Genomic DNA, 18072 nt, shown 5'->3' with positions numbered 1-18072 from the left:
TGTGTGTGTGTGTGTGTGTGTGTGTGTGTGTGTGTGTGTGTGTGTGTTTGCTGAGTATATATATATAAAATACCTAGAAGGAGACACAAAAATCTGATAATAGTGGCTAACTTCAGTATTAGGTAGGTAGGGATCAGGAAATGAGAAAAGGGCATCTGGGAATCAGGAAATGTTAGGAAAACTTTTTACTGAATACCTTTTGAATTTTACACCATGTGAATGTGTTAAATTATTAACAAGTAAATGACTTTTTTAAGAAGAAAGCTTAAACTTAATATGAGCTTAGATTTATTAAGATACAAGATATATAGAAGATGCTGCTGAAATGCCATTTGACCTAATTCAAAATCATTGAGGTTGGCAAAGATAAAGCAGACCAGACTGCCATTTCTAGAACTCACTTATCTCAAAGTGCTTAACCCAACAATAAGATACAAACGTAGGATATGAATATACATTCTAAAGATGTGTTTGGGTAGAAGTTGGCTGCAGAGGCTGTGTTGTCATTAATATGCAGCTATGAGAAGGCTTTTCCCAGAATGGAAACCTATTTTGATAATTTTACTTTGCAGAAGAATATATTAGATTTAAGATCAACTATTTTCCTAAGCCCATATAATGATAGAGTCTCCCTAAAAATCAGAGCAGATTTCCATTTTGGGGGGAAACCCTTTTCTTGGAAAAAAAACCTTATTCCTAAGACAACTTTAATTTACTGACCCACAAGTTGGATTTTTTCCCTAATAATCTCGTCTCAAGAACCTCTAGTTCCTATAGTTTGAACCTTTGTTTTTCATCTTCTTTCCTAGATGAGGTATTTCTCTGAACACAGTTGCCCTCCCCCCAGAATTATTACTGAAATTACTTTTCTTTCCTCAAAATTTCTAACATGAATTTTCCAGACTTCTTTCTTTTGTAGTTCTTCCAACCACTTTATTTTACTTGGTTTTAAAATTTATCAAAATTGAAGTGTTTCTATTAGCCTAAACACCAAATTAATGTTAATTTGCCAGACTTCTCATATGTAATTAGGGAAAATAAACATATTCTTAAATACTTGATAGATTGTCTGTTTCAATCCTAGTTATATAGAATTTAAGAGGAGAAAGTAGGAATGTTTAAGTTTGTTAATGCTTATGGCCTCACTAGCAAAATTCTTGCTTCCCTGATTGTTATGCTCATCATCCTGATTTACATCTGTACTAATCATATTACAAATAAACAAGAGCTATATTTGGTTTTCTGTCTGGAATAAATTGCTACTTGTTTCATGCATTTATAGCTTTACAGCAATTTTATAAAAGATAGATCCAGAAATGATGATTTTTTAACTTTCTGACTTTCATCAGGAGGGTTGTTTGGGAGGGATTGGGGGGTAGTGTTTTGTTTGTTTTGTATTTAATGATTATGTACTGGAGAAGAACTAAGTAGTTTTTTATTACACGTTTATTAGTTGCATTCCAGGACTAATTTTATCATTCAGGTGATATATCTGGTAGCTGATAAATTTACTTCATTCTAGAAATAATTAACCTTTCTTTTTATGCTTGAGTTTTCATTTTGAATGATTTGTTTCCAAGGGTACAGAGCAGTTATGCTCCAGACTTTGCCACAGCTTAGAATCCTAGATTGTAAGAACATATTTGGTGAACCAGTAAATATGGCAGAAATAAACTCATCACACCTACAGTGCTTTGAAGGTCTTTTGGATAATTTAGTTTCTTCTGACTCTCCCCTAAATATAAGTGAAGATGAGGTATAGTATTTTTTTTTCCTAATATAAAAGATATCTTCAAATTTTAATTAATAAATAAATGTAAATTTAAAGGATTTTGGTTTGTTTCTGTGTCCTAGATCTTTGATGGTATGCCAGTGGTAACACCACCTATCGATGAGGTAGCTCCTTTGGATCACTTTGTAAGTACACCAGCAGATACTGGTTTGACATCCTTTATATCTGTCCTTCTGAGCCAGAGAAAGTTAATAATGAAAATGATTTTCAGAATGAGATGAAACTTCAGAAATTAGATGACCAAATTTTACAGCTTCTCAATGAAGTAAATATTTTTCCTACTTTTCTAAGCAGTGTGTTTGTTGGAAAAAAAATAGTAAAAAAATGTGCAATAAAATTGCATACAAGCTGACCCACCAGAAACAGTCTATATTTATTGCATTGGTGTGTATGTTTATTTTTTTTTCTTTAAAATAGGATTCTATTGTAGTAGTAGTGGTAGAAAAAACATACTTTTTTCACTCATTTTCCTTAATGTCCTCCTTCAAATCTTCATTATGTAATTCTTTTGTTGTTCTGCAACAAAGGAATTATTTGTTATTATTTCCACCCACCCACCTTTTATTTCAAGTAAATATAACTCTTTGGATTCAGTGCTTGTTAACATAGAGGATATGTGAGCTACTTTTGGCCTCTACTTTCTCTTCAGTTGTTTCATGGTCAAAGCCACTTCTATAACCTATAGCTAAATGGCAAGTTATTTTATATAATTCCTGCTTCAATTCCTGTTTACAGCAGACCCTTACCAAATAACCTCTGCTTTCTTGAAATACTAATCCTTTTTTACCTCTGCTACTAGTTCTCTGGTTTTTAGAAATTTTGAACTATGTGGTTGATCCGTAATTCCTAGAATTTACTACTATTTGAGTCTCCAACCTTCTCTCTAGCATTCTTGCTCTGACCTATACTGACAGTTGTTTCCTTGAACACTACACCTCCCAGAATGCAACGGATTTTTCCTTTATCCCCTACCTGGACATGGAGGAGAAAGACTGTGGGATAGGCCCGAAAGGCTATTAGTCAAAAGTCAGTTTGACCTAGAAATTTGTAGTTGAATTTTAATATTTAAATTTTTTCTCAAAATGGGGGTGGGTAGTGGAAAATGCTTATGGAATGATTATGGTTCGATGGGTTATTAATAATCCTGAACTATTGTCTTAGCTATAACATTAGCAATGCTTGATAAACATGAGGTCTACCTTAGGTGGGTGCGTGATAAGACTATAAGGATTCTGTGTGCCAAAAATCCCTAGAGATTTCAATTTGGGCCACAGAGGTAGATTGTAGTAGAACTGGGACAAGAATGCTGGCAGATGCATTCTTTGACATCATTGATAACATATTACTGAGGTACTAGGCTCTTCATCTCTTCAGGTTTCATCTTGCATCTTAGAATGGCTGACTCTTCTTTCTCAATGTCAGAACTTAGATTTAAGCTTAATAACCTAAATTTGAAGTGAACTTTCCAGCTTCTCTTATGCCATCCTCATTTCATTCTCACAATAACTCAATCAAGTAGATAGAGATTAGTATATCGTTGTTCTTGTTATGTAGAAAAGAAACTCAGTTTATTTAAGAGTCCTTTATTTTAGTGAGGCAGAGTTGAACTTCAAACGCAAATGTCCTGATATCCAATCTGGTATTCTTTCCACTATCATGCTTCTTATTCAGTTAGTGATAATTCTTCCTACTTTATAACTAAGAATAGGAGTCTAGCTCTCTGGAGGAAAAAGGATGATTTGTTGCTATGCATATAAAATTGTTTAGGAGAAGGACTTCTTGTTTGCTAACTTACTTGGTATAAAGGGTAAATATACAATTTGAATTTCAGTTGATATATACACTTAAATTATAAGTGAAGTCATAAAGTTACTGAAAATGTGCTATAATATAATGATGGTTATTCTTCTTAATTACTGGACTTATAATTGTTACACTGATTTTGAGAATTCTGTCTGTGAAATGCTGTTTTGTCTTTTAAGTTTTCATTTTTCCCCCACCATTTTATTATGAACATTTTAAAACTTAGAGCAAATTTAAGAGAATTTCTTAGTGAATTAGCAGGATACCCACCAACTAGATTCCACCATCAACATTTTACTCTACTTATTTCATCATATGTCTATCCATCTACTCATTTATCAAACTATCTTATTTTATGACACATTTTAAAGTGAATCACACATACCAGTATACTTCCCCCTAAATACTTAAGCCTGCGTATCATATCATTATAGTTCAGTATTTTTTTACAGTTTTTTTTACATTCACTTTTTTTTTTTTTACTTTTGATGTAAAATAGAGATGTGTGTATTCCCTGAATTGACAGTACATAGGCCTGTTACCCAAACGTTTATGAAGGTGAGCGTCACTGTCCTAAAATGTTCCCTCGTGCTGCTGTTCACAGGGGTTCCTCTACTGCACTCCCCACCCTCACCATCACTTTTCTCATTTTTTTTGACTATAGACTATTTAATACTCCTTCCAGAACCTAATATAAGTGGAATCATACAGTATATATACTCTTTTGTGTAAGGCCTCTTTCACTCAGAATAACCTTGAAATCAGTCCATTATTATGTGTATCAGTAGTTTGTTTTTATTGCTGCGTGGTATTCCGTTGTATGAGTATACCACAGTTTATTTTTCCATTATCCCTATTGATATACCACTGGGTTCTTTCCAGGTTTGTGGATAAAACTGCTATGAACATTATAGTACAAGTCTTTTTGTGAACTTAGGTCTTCATTTCTCTTCAGTAAATAGCTAGAACTAGAATTTCTAGACTATAGGGTAGGTGTTTGTTTAGTTATATAAGAAACTGCCAGAGCTTTCCCAAGGTGATTGTTCCATTTTATTCCCACCAACAATGTAAACTGACTGTTCCAGTCGTTCCATATCCTCACCAATGTTTGGTGTTAGCATTGATTTTATTTTAGCCATTCTAGTGGCTGTATACTGGTATTCATTGTGACTTTAATTTGCATTTCACTAATGACCAGTGATGTTAAGCACTTTTTCATGTACTTATTGAATCTTTTGTGCAGTGTTCAAAAATTTTGCCCACATTTTTATTGAGTGATTAGTCTATTACTGAGTTATAGAAATTCATTTTATATCTTGAATACTAATGTTTTGTCAAATATATTTTCTCCCAATCTGTGGGTTGCATATTCATTTCCTTAAGGGTCTTTTAATAAGCAGCAGTTTTAATTTTACTGATTTTTATTGTCTAGTTTTATCAGTTGCATGTGAGATGTTAGATTCTTCAACTATGATTGTGGATTTGTCTATTTCTTTAATTCTCTCAACATTTGCTTGTCATATTTTAAAGCTCTCTTACTAAGCACATACACATTTATGACTACTTTTTCTTCCTATTTAACTGATTCTTTTATCATTATGCAATGTAAATTTATGTTTTTACTCAATTTCGGAATTTTTGGACATCATTGCTTCAAATATTTCTCTGTCCCATTCTCTTTCCTCTTTTTTCAAATTCCATTTAGACCTTTCGATGTGTCCCACAATCCCCTGATGCTCTGTCGGTTTTATCAACTTTTTTTCTCTGTATTCTTCATATTGAATAAGTCCACTGAACTCTTTTCAGGTTTACATATTCTTTCTTTTATCACCTCATTCTGTATTAGTTGAGCCAGTCAATTTTTACTTTAGACATTGTATTTTTCAGTTGTAAAATTTCCATTTTTTAAAATAATTTTTACTTCTCTGCTGAATTTCCTTTTCATTCATGATAAGCACTTTTTATATCATTGAGCATACTTATGATCACTGTTGTAAAGTTCTTCTCTGCTTATTTGAACATTTAGGTCCTCTCAGGTCTCCACTGATTGTCATTTCTCTTGAGAATAGGTCATATATTCCTGGTTCTTCCTACTGTGAGTAATTTTGGATTTTGTCCTGGACAGTGTGAATGTTACTTTGTGGAGAATCGAGATGCTGCTATAGGCCTCCAAAGAGTGTTAATAGTTTTGTTATAGCAAGCATTTAACTCGCTTTGACTAACTGCTGCTTTTTTTTATCCTTTGCTGGGCTTCTTGCAGTCTATTCCATACTGTCCTCAGATTCTTCAGACCCAAAAGTTTGTGGGTTTCCCACCTGAGTTTTAAGACTCCCTACGTAGTACCAATTGTGCTGTTTTCTTAGGATAAAAGCCATAAAGCAGAAACAATCCATTCTGGTCATATTTCCAGGTGTCAACTCTTCTCTAGAATAAAACTACTTTTGTTCACTTTCCAGGATTCCAAGTAGTGTTTGTTTGTTGTTGTTTTGTTTGTATTTTTCCCCAGTTGGTAATTGTTATCTTGAGAGCGTCAACCTCATAGGAGCTTACTTGTCCATACCAGAAGTTGAATCCTTTGTCTTTAATTCCAAACATACCTAGTTTATAAATCTTTAATCTTGTAAAAAGTTATAGCATTTTAGAAAATGTCAAATTATGTTCTTTTATACCGAATTGAACTTTTAAAAAACTTTGTTTTTTTTATTCTAGACCTCTAATTCTTTAATAGATAATGTTCCTGAGAAAGATCTCAGACCAAAAAGAGACACAGATGTGACTTCTGAAAGTGACTATGGAAACAGAAAAGAATGCAATAGAAAAATTCCTCGAAGATCAAAAATCCCATATTATTCCAAAACTATTCAAACTGTTAAGCACCACAGTAAAAACAACAATGCTTTTATAAGGTACTTCTTTTAGTTCTAGGAATTCAGATAAGGCACACAAAAGTTACTATTGCTGGCTTCTTTCTTAAAGCTATCTCATGGTCATATTTTTTTACTGTTCTAATGTCAAAAGATTTGACTTTTCAGCCTTGCAGCCTCAAATTTAGTCAGTACTTTCATATAAATTTATATAAAAGGCTCTCTTTATGCTGGATTGTCATTACCTAAGTTGTGAAAAATACTTATAAGTATTATACATTTCTTTGAGTTATTTTTTGTGGTTTTTTCTTTGCAGTTGTAATCGTAAAATGAAACCACCTTTCTTTAAAGAATTACACGTAAGATCATCTTTAGTGAACAGTAATATATTAGAAGAATCAGAAAAGCAGAAGACTGAAATAATTAAAGTAAACAACGGTAGCTCAGAAAATGCCACTTACCGGGTATGATTTAAGAGATTAAGAAAAATTGGATATGAATAATCTTATTTTTAAATTCGAAGTTAGTCCCAGAAAAACTATGCATGTTTTTATGAGCAAAAAAATATTTTCTGTAATTTTATTGGGGGTTGTGGTTGGGTTATTTTCCCCTTCCTGATTTCCAGATTTTTTGTAATGTCACTATTTTTGTAATTTTTTTTTAACATCTTTATTGGGGTATAATTGCTTTACAATGGTGTGTTAGTTTCTGCTTTATAACAAAGTGAATCAGTTATACATATACATATGTTCCCATATGTCTTCCCTCTTGTGTCTCCCTCCCTCCCACCCTCCCTATCCCACCCCTCCAGGCTGTCACAAAGCACCGAGCCGATATCCCTGTGCCATGCGGCTGCTTCCCACTAGCTATCTACCTTACGTTTGGTAGTGTGTATATCCCCATGACTCTCTCTCGCCCTGTCACAGCTCACCCTTCCCCCTCCCCATATCCTCAAGTCCGTTTTCCAGTAGGTCTGCGTCTTTATTCCTGTCTTACCCCTAGGTTTTTGATGACATTTTTTTTTTCTTAAATTCCATATATATGTGTTAGCATACGGTATTTGTCTTTTTCTTTCTGACTTACTTCACTCTGTATGACAGACTCTAGGTCTATCCACCTCATTACAAATAGCTCAATTTCGTTTCTTTTTAAGGCTGAGTAATATTCCATTGTATATATGTGCCACATCTTCTTTATCCATTCATCCGATGATGGGCACTTAGGTTGCTTCCACCTCCGAGCTATTGTAAATAGAGCTGCAATGAACATTTTGGTACATGACTCTTTTTGAATTTTGGTTTTCTCAGGGTATATGCCCAGTAGTGGGATTGCTGGGTCATATGGTAGTTCTATTTGTAGTTTTTTAAGGAACCTCCATACTGTTCTCCATAGTGGCTGAACCAATTCACATTCCCACCAGCAGTGCAAGAGTGTTCACTTTTGTCCACACCCTCTCCAGCATTTATTGTTTCTACATTTTTTGATGATGGCCATTCTGACTGGTGTGAGATGATATCTCATTGTAGTTTTGATTTGCATTTCTCTAATGATTAATGATGTTGAGCATTCTTTCATGTGTTTGTTGGCAGTCTGTATATCTTCTTTGGAGAAATGTCTATTTAGGTCTTCTGCCCATTTTTGCATTGGGTTGTTTGTTTTTTTGTTATTGAGCTGCATGAGATGCTTGTAAATTTTGGAGATTAATCCTTTGTCAGTTGCTTCATTTGCAAATATTTTCTCCCATTCTGAGGGTTGTCTTTTCATCTTATTTATGGTTTCCTTTGCTGCGCAAAAGCTTTTAAGTTTCATTAGGTCCCATTTGTTTATTTTTGTTTTTATTTCCATTTCTCTAGGAGGTGGGTCAAAAAGGATCTTGCTGTGATTTATGTCATAGAGTGTTCTGCCTATGTTTTCCTCTAAGAGTTTGATAGTTTCTGGCCTTACATTTAGGTCTTTAATCCATTTTGAGCTTATTTTTGTGTATGGTGTTAGGGAGTGATCTAATCTCATACTTTTACATGTACCTGTCCAGTTTTCCCAGCATCACTTATTGAAGAGGCTGTCCTTTCTCCACTGTACATTCCTGCCTCCTTTATCAAAGATAAGGTGTTCATACGTGCGTGGGTTTATCTCTGGGCTTTCTACCCTGTTCCATTGATCTATATTTCTGTTTTTGTGCCAGTACCATACTGTCTTGATTACTGTAGCTTTGTAGTATAGTCTGAAGTCAGGGAGCCTGATTCCTCCAGCTCCTTTTTTCATTCTCAAGATTGCTTTGGCTATTCGGGGTCTTTTGTGTTTCCAAACAAATTGTGAAATTTTTTGTTCTAGTTCTGTGAAAAATGCCAGTGGTAGTTTGATAGGGATTGCATTGAATCTATAGATTGCTTTGGGTAGTAGAGTCATTTTCACAATGTTGATTCTTCCCATCCAAGAACATGATATATCTCTCCATCTATTTGTATCATCTTTAATTTCTTTCATCAGTGTCTTATAATTTTCTGCATACAGGTCTTTTGTCTCCTTAGGTAGGTTTATTCCTAGATATTTTATTCTTTGTGTTGCAACGGTAAATGGGAGTGTTTTCTTGATTTCACTTTCAGATTTTTCATCATTAGTATATAGGAATGCCAGAGATATCTGTGCATTAATTTTGTATCCTGCTACTTTACCAAATTCAGTGATCAGCTCTAGTAGTTTTCTGGTAGCATCTTTAGGATTCTCTATGTATAGTATCATGTCATCTGCAAACAGTGACAGCTTTACTTCTTTTCCAATTTGGATTCCTTTTATTTCCTTTTCTTCTCTGATTGCTGTGACTAAAACTTCCAAAACTATGTTGAATAACAGTGGTGAGAGTGGGCAACCTTGTCTTGTTCCTGATCTTAGTGGAAATGCTTTCAGTTTTTCACCATTGAGGATGATGTTTGCTGTGGGCTTGTCATATATGGCCTTTATTATGTTGAGGAAAGTTCCCTCTATGCCTACTTTCTGCAGGGTTTTTATGATAAATGGGTGTTGAATTTTGTCAAAAGCTTTCTCTGCATCTATTGAGATGATCATATGGTTTTTCTCCTTCAGTTTGTTAATATGGTTTATCACATTGATAGATTTGCATATATTGAAGAATCTTTGCATTCCTGGAATAAACCCCACTTGATCATGGTGTATAATCCTTTTAATGTGCTGTTGAATTCTGTTTGCTAGTATTTTGTTGAGGATTTTTGCATCTATGTTCATCAGTGATATTGGCTTGTAGTTTTCTTTCTTTGTGACATCCTTGTCTGGTTTTGGTATCAAGGTGATGGTGGCCTCGTAGAAGGAATTTGGGAGTGTTCCTCCCTCTGCTATAGTTTGGAAGAGTTTGAGAAGGATAGGTGTTAGCTCTTCTCTAAATGTTTGATAGAATTCGCCTGTGAAGCCATCTGGTCCTGGGCTTTTGTTTGTTGGAAGATTTTTAATCACAGTTTCAATTTCAGTGCTTGTGATTGGTCTGTTCATATTTTCTATTTCTTCCTGATTCAGTCTTGGCAGGTTGTTTATTTCTAAGAATTTGTCCATTTCTTCCAGATTGTCCATTTTATTGGCATAGAGTTGCTTGTAGTAATCTCTCATGATCTATTTCTGCAGTGTCAGTTGTTACTTCTCCTTTTTCATTTCTAATTCTATTGATTTGAGTCTTCTCCCTTTTTTTCTTGATGAGTCTGGCTAGTGGTTTATCCATTTTGTTTATCTTCTCAAAGAACCAGCTTTTAGTTTTATTGATCTTTGCTATCGTTTCCTTCATTTCTTTTTCATTTATTTCTGATCTGATTTTTATGATTTCTTTCCTTCTGCTAGCTTTGGGGTATTTTTGTTCTTTTTTCTCTAATTGCTTGAGGTGCCAGGATAGGTTGTTTATTCGAGATGTTTTCTGCTTCTTAAGGTGGGCTTGTATTGCTATAAACTTCCCCCTTAGAACTGCTTTTGCTGCATCCCATAGGTTTTGGGTCGTTGTGTCTCCATTGTCATTTGTTTCTAGGTATTTTTTTATTTCCTCTTTGATTTCTTCAGTGATCAGTTCATTATTAAGTAGTGTATAGTTTAGCCTCCATGTGTTTGTATTTTTTACAGATCTTTTCCTGTAATTGATATCTAGTCTCATGGCGTGGTGGTCGGAAAAGATACTTGATACAATTTCAATTTTCTTAAATTTACCAAGGCTTGATTTGTGACCCAAGATATGATCTATCCTGGAGAATGTTCCATGAGCACTTGAGAAAAATGTGTATTCTGTTGTTTTGGGATGGAGTGTCCTATAAATATCAATTAAGTCCATCTTGTTTAATGTATCATTTAAAGCTTGTGTTTCCTTATTTATTTTCATTTTGGATGATCTGTCCATGGGTGAAAGTGGGGTGTTAAAGTCCCCTACTATGAATGTGTTACTGTCGATCTCCCCTTTTATGGCTGTTAGTATTTGCCTTATGTATTGAGGTGCTCCTATGTTGGATGCATAAATATTTACAATTGTTATATCTTCTTCTTGGATCGATCCCTTGATCATTATGTAGTGTCCTTCTTTGTCTCCTAATAGTCCTTATTTTAAAGTCTATTTTGTCTGATATGAGAATTGCTACTCCAGCTTTCTTTTGGTTTCCATTTGCATGGAATATCTTTTTCCATCCCCTTACTTTCAGTCTGTATGTGTCTCTAGGTCTGAAGTGGGTCTCTTGTAGACAGCATATATAAGGCTCTTGTTTTTGTATCCATTCAGCCAATCTGTGTCTTTTGGTGGGAGCATTTAGTCCATTTACATTTAAGGTAATTATCGATATGTATGTTCCTATTCCCATTTTCTAAATTGTTTTGGGTTCGTTATTATAGGTCTTTTCCTTCTCTTCTGTTTCATATCTAGAGAAGTTCCTTTAGCATTTGTTGTAAAGCTGGTTTGGTGGTGCTGAACTCTCTCAGCTTTTGCTTGTCTGTAAAGGTTTTAATTTCTCCATCAAATCTGAATGAGATCCTTGCTGGGTAGAGTAGTCTTGGTTGCAGGTTTTTCTCCTTCATCACTTTCAGTATGTCCTGCCACTCCCTTCTGGCTTGTAGGGTTTCTGCTGAGAAATCAGCTGTTAACCTTATGGGGATTCCCTTGTGTGTAATTTGTTGTTTTTCCCTTGCTGCTTTTAATATGCTTTCTTTGTATTTAATTTTTGACAGTTTGATTAATATGTGTCTTGGCGTATTTCTCCTTGGATTTATCCTGTATGGGACTCTCTGTGCTTCCTGGACTTGATTAACTATTTCCTTTCCCATATTAGGGAAGTTTTCAACTATAATCTCTTCAAATATTTTCTCAGTCCCTTTTTCTCTTCTTCTTCTGGAACCCCTATAATTCGAATGTTGGTACGTTTAATGTTGTCCCAGAGGTCTCTGAGACTGTCCTCAGTTCTTTTCATTCTTTTTTCTTTATTCTGCTCTGCAGTAGTTATTTCCACTATTTTATCTTCCAAGTCACTTATCCGTTCTTCTGCCTCAGTTATTCTGCTATTGATCCCATCTAAAGTACTTTTAATTTCATTTATTGTGTTGTTCATCGTTGCTTGTTTCATCCTTATTTCTTCTAGGTCCTTGTTAACTGTTTCTTGCATTTTGTCCATTCTATTTCCAAGATTTCGGATCATCCTTACTATCATTATTCTGAATTCTTTTTCAGGTAGACTGCCTATTTCCTCTTCATTTGTTAGGTCTGGTGCATTTTTATCTTGCTCCTTCATCTGCTGTGTGTTTTTCTGTCTTCTCATTTTGGTTATCTTACTGTGTTTGGGGTCTCCTTTTTGCAGGCTGCATGTTCGTAGTTCCCTCTGTTTTTGATGTCTGTCTCCAGTGGCTAAGGTTTTTTCAGTGTGTTGTGTAGGCTTCCTGGTGGAGGGGACTAGTGCCTGTGTTGTGGTGGATGAGGCTGGATCTTGTCTCTCTAGTGGGCAGGTTCACGTCTGGTGGTGTGTTTTGGGGTGTCTGTGGCCTTATTATGATGTTGGGCAGCCTCTCTGCTAATGGGTGGGGTTGTGTTCCTGTCTTGCTAGTTGTTTGGCATAGGATGTCCAGCACTGTAGCTTGCTGGTCGTTGAGTGAAGCTGTGTGTTGGTGTTGAGATGGAGATCTCTGGGAGATTTTCGCCGTTTGATATTATGTGTAGCTGGGAGGTCTCTTGTTGACCAGTGTCCTGAAGTTGGCTCTCCTACTTCAGAGGCAGAGCCCTGACTTCTGGCTGGAGCACCAAGAGCCTTTCATCCACACGGCTCAGAATAAAAGGGAGAAAAAGTAGAGAGAATTATTAGAAGTATGAATAATGAAAGAAAGAAAGGAGGGAAGGAAGGAAGAAAGAAAGAAAGAGGCAAAGAAGGAAAGAAGGCAAGAAGGAAAGAAGGGAGGGAGGGAGGAAGGAAGGAGGGAAGGAAGGAAAAATGACAAAGAAAGAAGATACAGTAAAATAATATAAAGTATAATAAAGTTATTGAATTAAAAAATAATTATTTAGGAAAAAAAAGGGACGGATAGAACCTTAGGACAAATGTTGGAAGCAAAGCTATACAGACAAAATCTTATACAGAAGCATACACATACACCCTCACAAAAAGAGGTAAAGGGGAAAAAATCATAAATCTTGCTCTCAGAGACCACCTCCTCAATTTGGGATGATTCGTTGTCTAAAGGAGGGAGGGAAGAAGGAAGGGAGGGAGGGAGGGAGGAAGGAAGGAAGGAAGGAAGGAAGGAAGGAAGGGGAAAGAAGGAAAGAAAGAAAGTAAAGTATAATAAAGTTATTATAATTAATTATTAAGAAAAAAATAAAAAACCATGGACGTTTAGAATCCTAGGACAAATGGTGGAAGCAAAACTATGCAGACAAAATCTCACACAGAAGTATACACATACACATTCACAAAAAGAGGAAAAGGGGAAAAAATCATAGCTCTTGCCCTCGAAGCCCACCTCCTCAATTTGGGATGGCTCGTTGTGTATTCATGTATTCCACAGATGCAGGGTACATCAAGTTGATTGTGGAGCTTTAATCCGCTGTTTCTGAGGCTGCTGGGAGAGATTTCCCTTTCTCTTCTTTGTTCTCACAGCTCACAGGAGCTCAGCTTTGGATTTGGCCCTGCCTCTGCGTGTAGGTCGCTGGAGGGCGTCTGTTTTTTGCTCAGACAGGACGGGGTTAAAGGAGCCGCTGATTCGGGGGCTGTGGCGCACTCAGGCCTGGGGGGAGGGAGGGGCACGGCCTGCAGGGCGGGCCTGGGGCGGCAAAGGCCGGCGTTACGTTGCACCAGCCTGAGGCCCGCCGTGCGTTCTCCCGTGGAAGTTGTCCCTGGATCCCGGGAACCTGGCAGTGGTGGGCTGCACAGGCTCCGCGGAAGAGGGGTGTGGACAGTGACCTGTGCTCGCACACAGGCCCCTTGGTGGCGGCAGCAGCAGCCTTAGCGTCTCCCGCCCGTCCCTGGGGTCCGTGCTTTTAGCTGCGGCTCGCGCCCGTCTCTGGGGTTCGCGCTTTTAGCCGCAGCTCGTGCCCGTCTCTGGAGTTCCTTTAAGCAGCGCTCTGAAACCCCTCTCCTCGCGCACCAGGAAACAAAGAGGGAAGAAAAAGTCTCTTGCCTCTTCGGCAGGTGCAGACTTTTCCCAGGACTCCCTCCCGGCTAGCCGTGGTGCACTAACCCCTTCAGGCTATGTTCAAGCCGCCAACCCCGCCAACCCCAGTCCTCTCCCTGCGCTCCGACCAAAACGCGACCAAAACGCGAGCCTCAGCTCGCAGCCCCGCCCGCCCCGGCAGGTGAGCAGATAAGCCTCAGATAAGCCTCTCGGGCTGGTGAATGCCGGTCGGCACCGATCCTCTGTGTGGGAATCTTCCCGCTTTGCCCTCCGCACCCCTGTTGCTGTACACTCCTCCGCGGCTCCAAAGCTACCCCCTCCGCCCGCGAAGGGGCTTCCTATTGGGTGGAAACTTTTCCTCCTTCACAGCTCCCTCCCACTGGTGCAGGTGCCGTTCCTATTCTTTTGTCTCTGTTTTTTCTTTTGCCCTACCCAGGTACGTGGGGAGTTTCTTGCCTTTTGGGAGGTCTGAGGTCTTCTGCCAGCCTTCAGTAGGTGTTCTGTAGGAGTTGTTCCACGTGTAGATGTATTTCTGGTGTATCTGTGGGGAGAAAGGTGATCTCCGCGTCTTACTCTTACGCCATCTTCAAGGTCCCCCCCCGTCATTTCTATTTTTGTAATTTTTAAAGGAATGGAAATTACACATTTATTTAAGATCAGATTTCAGTGAAATCATTTTGTTGTATGCTTGTGGAGGAGAAAACATGTCTGAATATTTGAATTCTTCCTAAAGCAGTGGTTCCTAACTTATGAGTCTCAGACTCCTTTAAATATCTAAGGAAATCTACGGGTTTTTGCAGAGAAACTTCCTTAGAGAAACTCATAAAATGTTGTATATAATTTCAGGGTATTCATGGGCTCTCCTGAAACCCAGTTTTGGACCCATGGATTCCAGATTAAGAGGCATTCAAGAATTTTAAAATTCTTCAATATTTTCCTTAATCATTCACATGTTGTTAAGAATTTTTAGCACACATTGATTTATTTTACATTTTTTATTAACTTACCCTTATTTTACTGTGAACAACTGGTTTTACTTCGGATTGTAATGTGCACTATTCTTCCAATAGTATGATTACTTTTTGAAACATTTCACACCTTTCATGCTATTGGTTTTGTCCCCTTATTCTCAGGTATAAAGGCCTTAATATTTAGAAAATAATAAAAATCATTATGACAATAATAATAGCAGCTAACATTTATTGAGTGGCTATTTTGTGCCAGACACTGTTCTGCATGCTTTACTTCCATTCTTTTGGTTAATTCTCACCACAGCCCTTTGAATTAGATGCTCTTATTCCCACATTATAAATGAGAAAATTGAGGCAATGAGAGGTTAGGTAACTTTTCCAATTTCACATAACAATATTGTTTTCTTTCAGGCACTAGTTGAGGAGCTAGATCAAGAGAGAGAGAAGAGATGGAAAGCTGAACAAACTGAAAAGAAACTTATGGATTATATTGATGAACTGCATAAACATGCAAATGAAAAAAAAGATATTCATAGCCTAGCTCTTCTTACTACAGATAGGTAAGGGGAAAGTCTGTAAACCTTAAGTTATCTCATAGCGCAAAGAATGCTGAACTTGGAACTGGAATGCCTTAGTTTAAACTAGCTGTAGTATGATAAAAAAAAACTATGCATATGGTTTTAGTTTGAACTAATTTAAAGATTTAGGGCTTTGTCAGTTTTTTACATTAACAAAGGATTCAGGATATTAATTTGAGCCCTCAAGCTGGGAGATGTCAGATCAATAAAAAAAAGTATTATAAGTGAAAAACAGGAAGAGTGTAGAGCTGAGATTGGCAGACTTTTTCTGTAAAGGACGGGGCTTGGCACATTTTTTCTTTAGGCATTCTGGGTCATAATCAGTCTCTGTTGCATATTCTTCTCAACAATGGGCTTCAGTACCAGATAACCCAAGTTTCTTAATTCTAATGTTTTCATTCCATCTTATTCCATTTCCCATTTTATCTCTTTTTTTTTCTGTAGTAAATTATGTAATACAGGATTGTCTTATTCCAAGATGTGCGAATACCAAACGGTTTTCTGAAATAACAATAACTTTTTTCTTCTGTTTCCTATAGGCAATTATTTCAAAAGTTATACTTTTCCTTAAAAGGTTATAAGATTTTTTCCATGGGATTCCTTTCAATTTTTATCTCTTCTCCTTGAATGAGCACCGGATTTCTAGACTTGGTGTTTGCCAACAAATAGGGCTTAGGAAGTTGCTCTTGGTTCCATTTCTTAGCTGCTTATACAGTAGATAATTCCCTTCCTACAATCTTCATTCATTAGTAAGTTGATGTACACGGCTCCCAGCCCAATTCCCAGGTTCTTTTAAGCATTTAACTAGTAAAGTTGTGTGGTACTGATGTGGTATTTTCTACCCCTCACTACCTGATTCTCTGATTCTTTGTACTTATAGAATATAAGGAAAATTACAATACCAAACGTGTTCCATGAAAACCTCTGTAATTACGCAAGCTATGATGCTTTGTGCTATTACTAGCCAAACCACCACTACCCACCAATTTCTTGCCTTATACAAGACAGTGCTGGACAGGGGTAAAGGAACAGAATGGATAAAATAACTGTCCTCTGACCACCTCAGAAGAAACAGCACTTTTGTTTGCAGTAGGTGCATAGGTAGCCAACATAGTTTAATGATAGATTTATAGAGACTGTGTGACTCAATGAGTCACAGTCATAGAATGAAAGAGAGGGTATATCTTTTTTTTTTTTTAATCCAGAAAGATATAAGGCAAAGCCTGAGTGTTCTAAGAGCTGTTATTATCTTAAGTTAGTTCCATTTGCCTTATTGTTGAAATTCCTCCCTGATTTTGGCACTATGTTTTCTCTTGTTTAGAGTCATATGTGTATGAATTTTTGTTTTATTCTGTTTTGTAGGTATTATCTAGTGGAATATTAGAGGAAGTTATGTCTGGGGTTGCTAGCCAAATTCTATTTTAATTGGAAAGCTTTGGACACACCTCATCTTTATCCTTCTTTAACCTCTTTGCTGTTGTGCCATGTTCCCTGTGTTACATATTTGTTGTTCTCTTGGAAATTCATCTTCAGTCTTTTCTGATTCTTTTTTCATTTATACCCCAAATGTTTTTTGGGGATTAGATCCTCACCAATCTTCATATTCCCTTATGTGACTTGGTAGGGACTCTGTTTTCCTCATACCTAAGACAGGGTCTAGCATCTAGGTACCATGCTGTGAGTATATATTATCTCAAAAAGTGAATCTTCTTTACTATGCTTTTAATACCTAACCAATAAGCTCCCAAATCTTTTATCTGTTTTATAGGCCTCCTTGATTAACACATTGTTCATCTAGTCATCTACTAAAAATTTCTTGTCTACATTGCTTATAAGTGTCTTAAGATCAGCATGTCCTTAGGTTGACTTTTTCCTGCTCCCTTATTCTGTATTCTTTGTTCTAATAAATGGTGTTCCAGTCAGCCACCAAAGCTAGAAATTTCAGAATGATGTTTTTTGCTTCCTTTCTCATTCTCAAACTTCATAACCAGTTGGTATTGATACCGTCTTCATTCTGCTTAAACGGTGTTGAACTAACTCCTCTCTATCCCCAAACGGTTGCGTCAGTTTAGGCCCTTATCTCTTGATTAGAGGATTTCTCTAATTTTACTGATCGGTAGCTTCTCTGCCCCTTCCACCATATGGTCCACAGAATAAAGTCCAATATTCTTTCATATAACATACCAAACTAGAGTTGAGAGAGTGAACAAGGGAAGACCAGTTTGGAGACGACTCTCAAAGGCAAGAGGACAAGAATTGGAGAAATGACTGTAGTATAGAAGCTGATGAGTGTAGGGATTTTTCTCAATTATGGCTTGGCAATTATAGTAGGTACACATTGGAGTGGCTGCCTAGCTCAGAAATTCCTTCATGAGGCTATGTCTTTGCTATTCGTTGTCCCCTTTTCAAACACTTGACTTCTGTTCTGTCATGAACTGCCT

The 18072-nt window shown here is 36.8% G+C and overlaps 1 protein-coding gene across 3 annotated transcripts in view; it reads left to right on the top strand.

Moving 5' to 3' along the window:
• The window catches only part of LRRCC1 (leucine rich repeat and coiled-coil centrosomal protein 1), a 44276-nt gene that overhangs the window by 8049 nt on the left and 18155 nt on the right, over window positions 1–18072 (top strand). For 2 of the 3 annotated variants that reach the window (XM_029222994.1, XM_029222993.1), the window contains exons 5-9: window positions 1581–1756; window positions 1855–1917; window positions 6305–6501; window positions 6776–6923; window positions 15465–15613. In XM_029222994.1, the coding sequence (XP_029078827.1) occupies window positions 1581–1756; window positions 1855–1917; window positions 6305–6501; window positions 6776–6923; window positions 15465–15613 (733 nt within the window). The remainder of the gene's footprint in view (window positions 1–1580; window positions 1757–1854; window positions 1918–6304; window positions 6502–6775; window positions 6924–15464; window positions 15614–18072) is intronic. The other variant, XM_029222995.1, reaches the window with a different exon arrangement.

The sequence above is a fragment of the Monodon monoceros genome, unplaced genomic scaffold, assembly GCF_005190385.1.
Source record: "Monodon monoceros isolate NGI ecotype Baffin Bay Population unplaced genomic scaffold, NGI_Narwhal_1 Super_Scaffold_14, whole genome shotgun sequence".
Classification (NCBI taxonomy): Eukaryota; Metazoa; Chordata; class Mammalia; order Artiodactyla; family Monodontidae; genus Monodon; species Monodon monoceros.
Note: the sequence above shows the minus strand (reverse complement) of the source record. Positions and strands in the feature narration are given on the sequence as shown.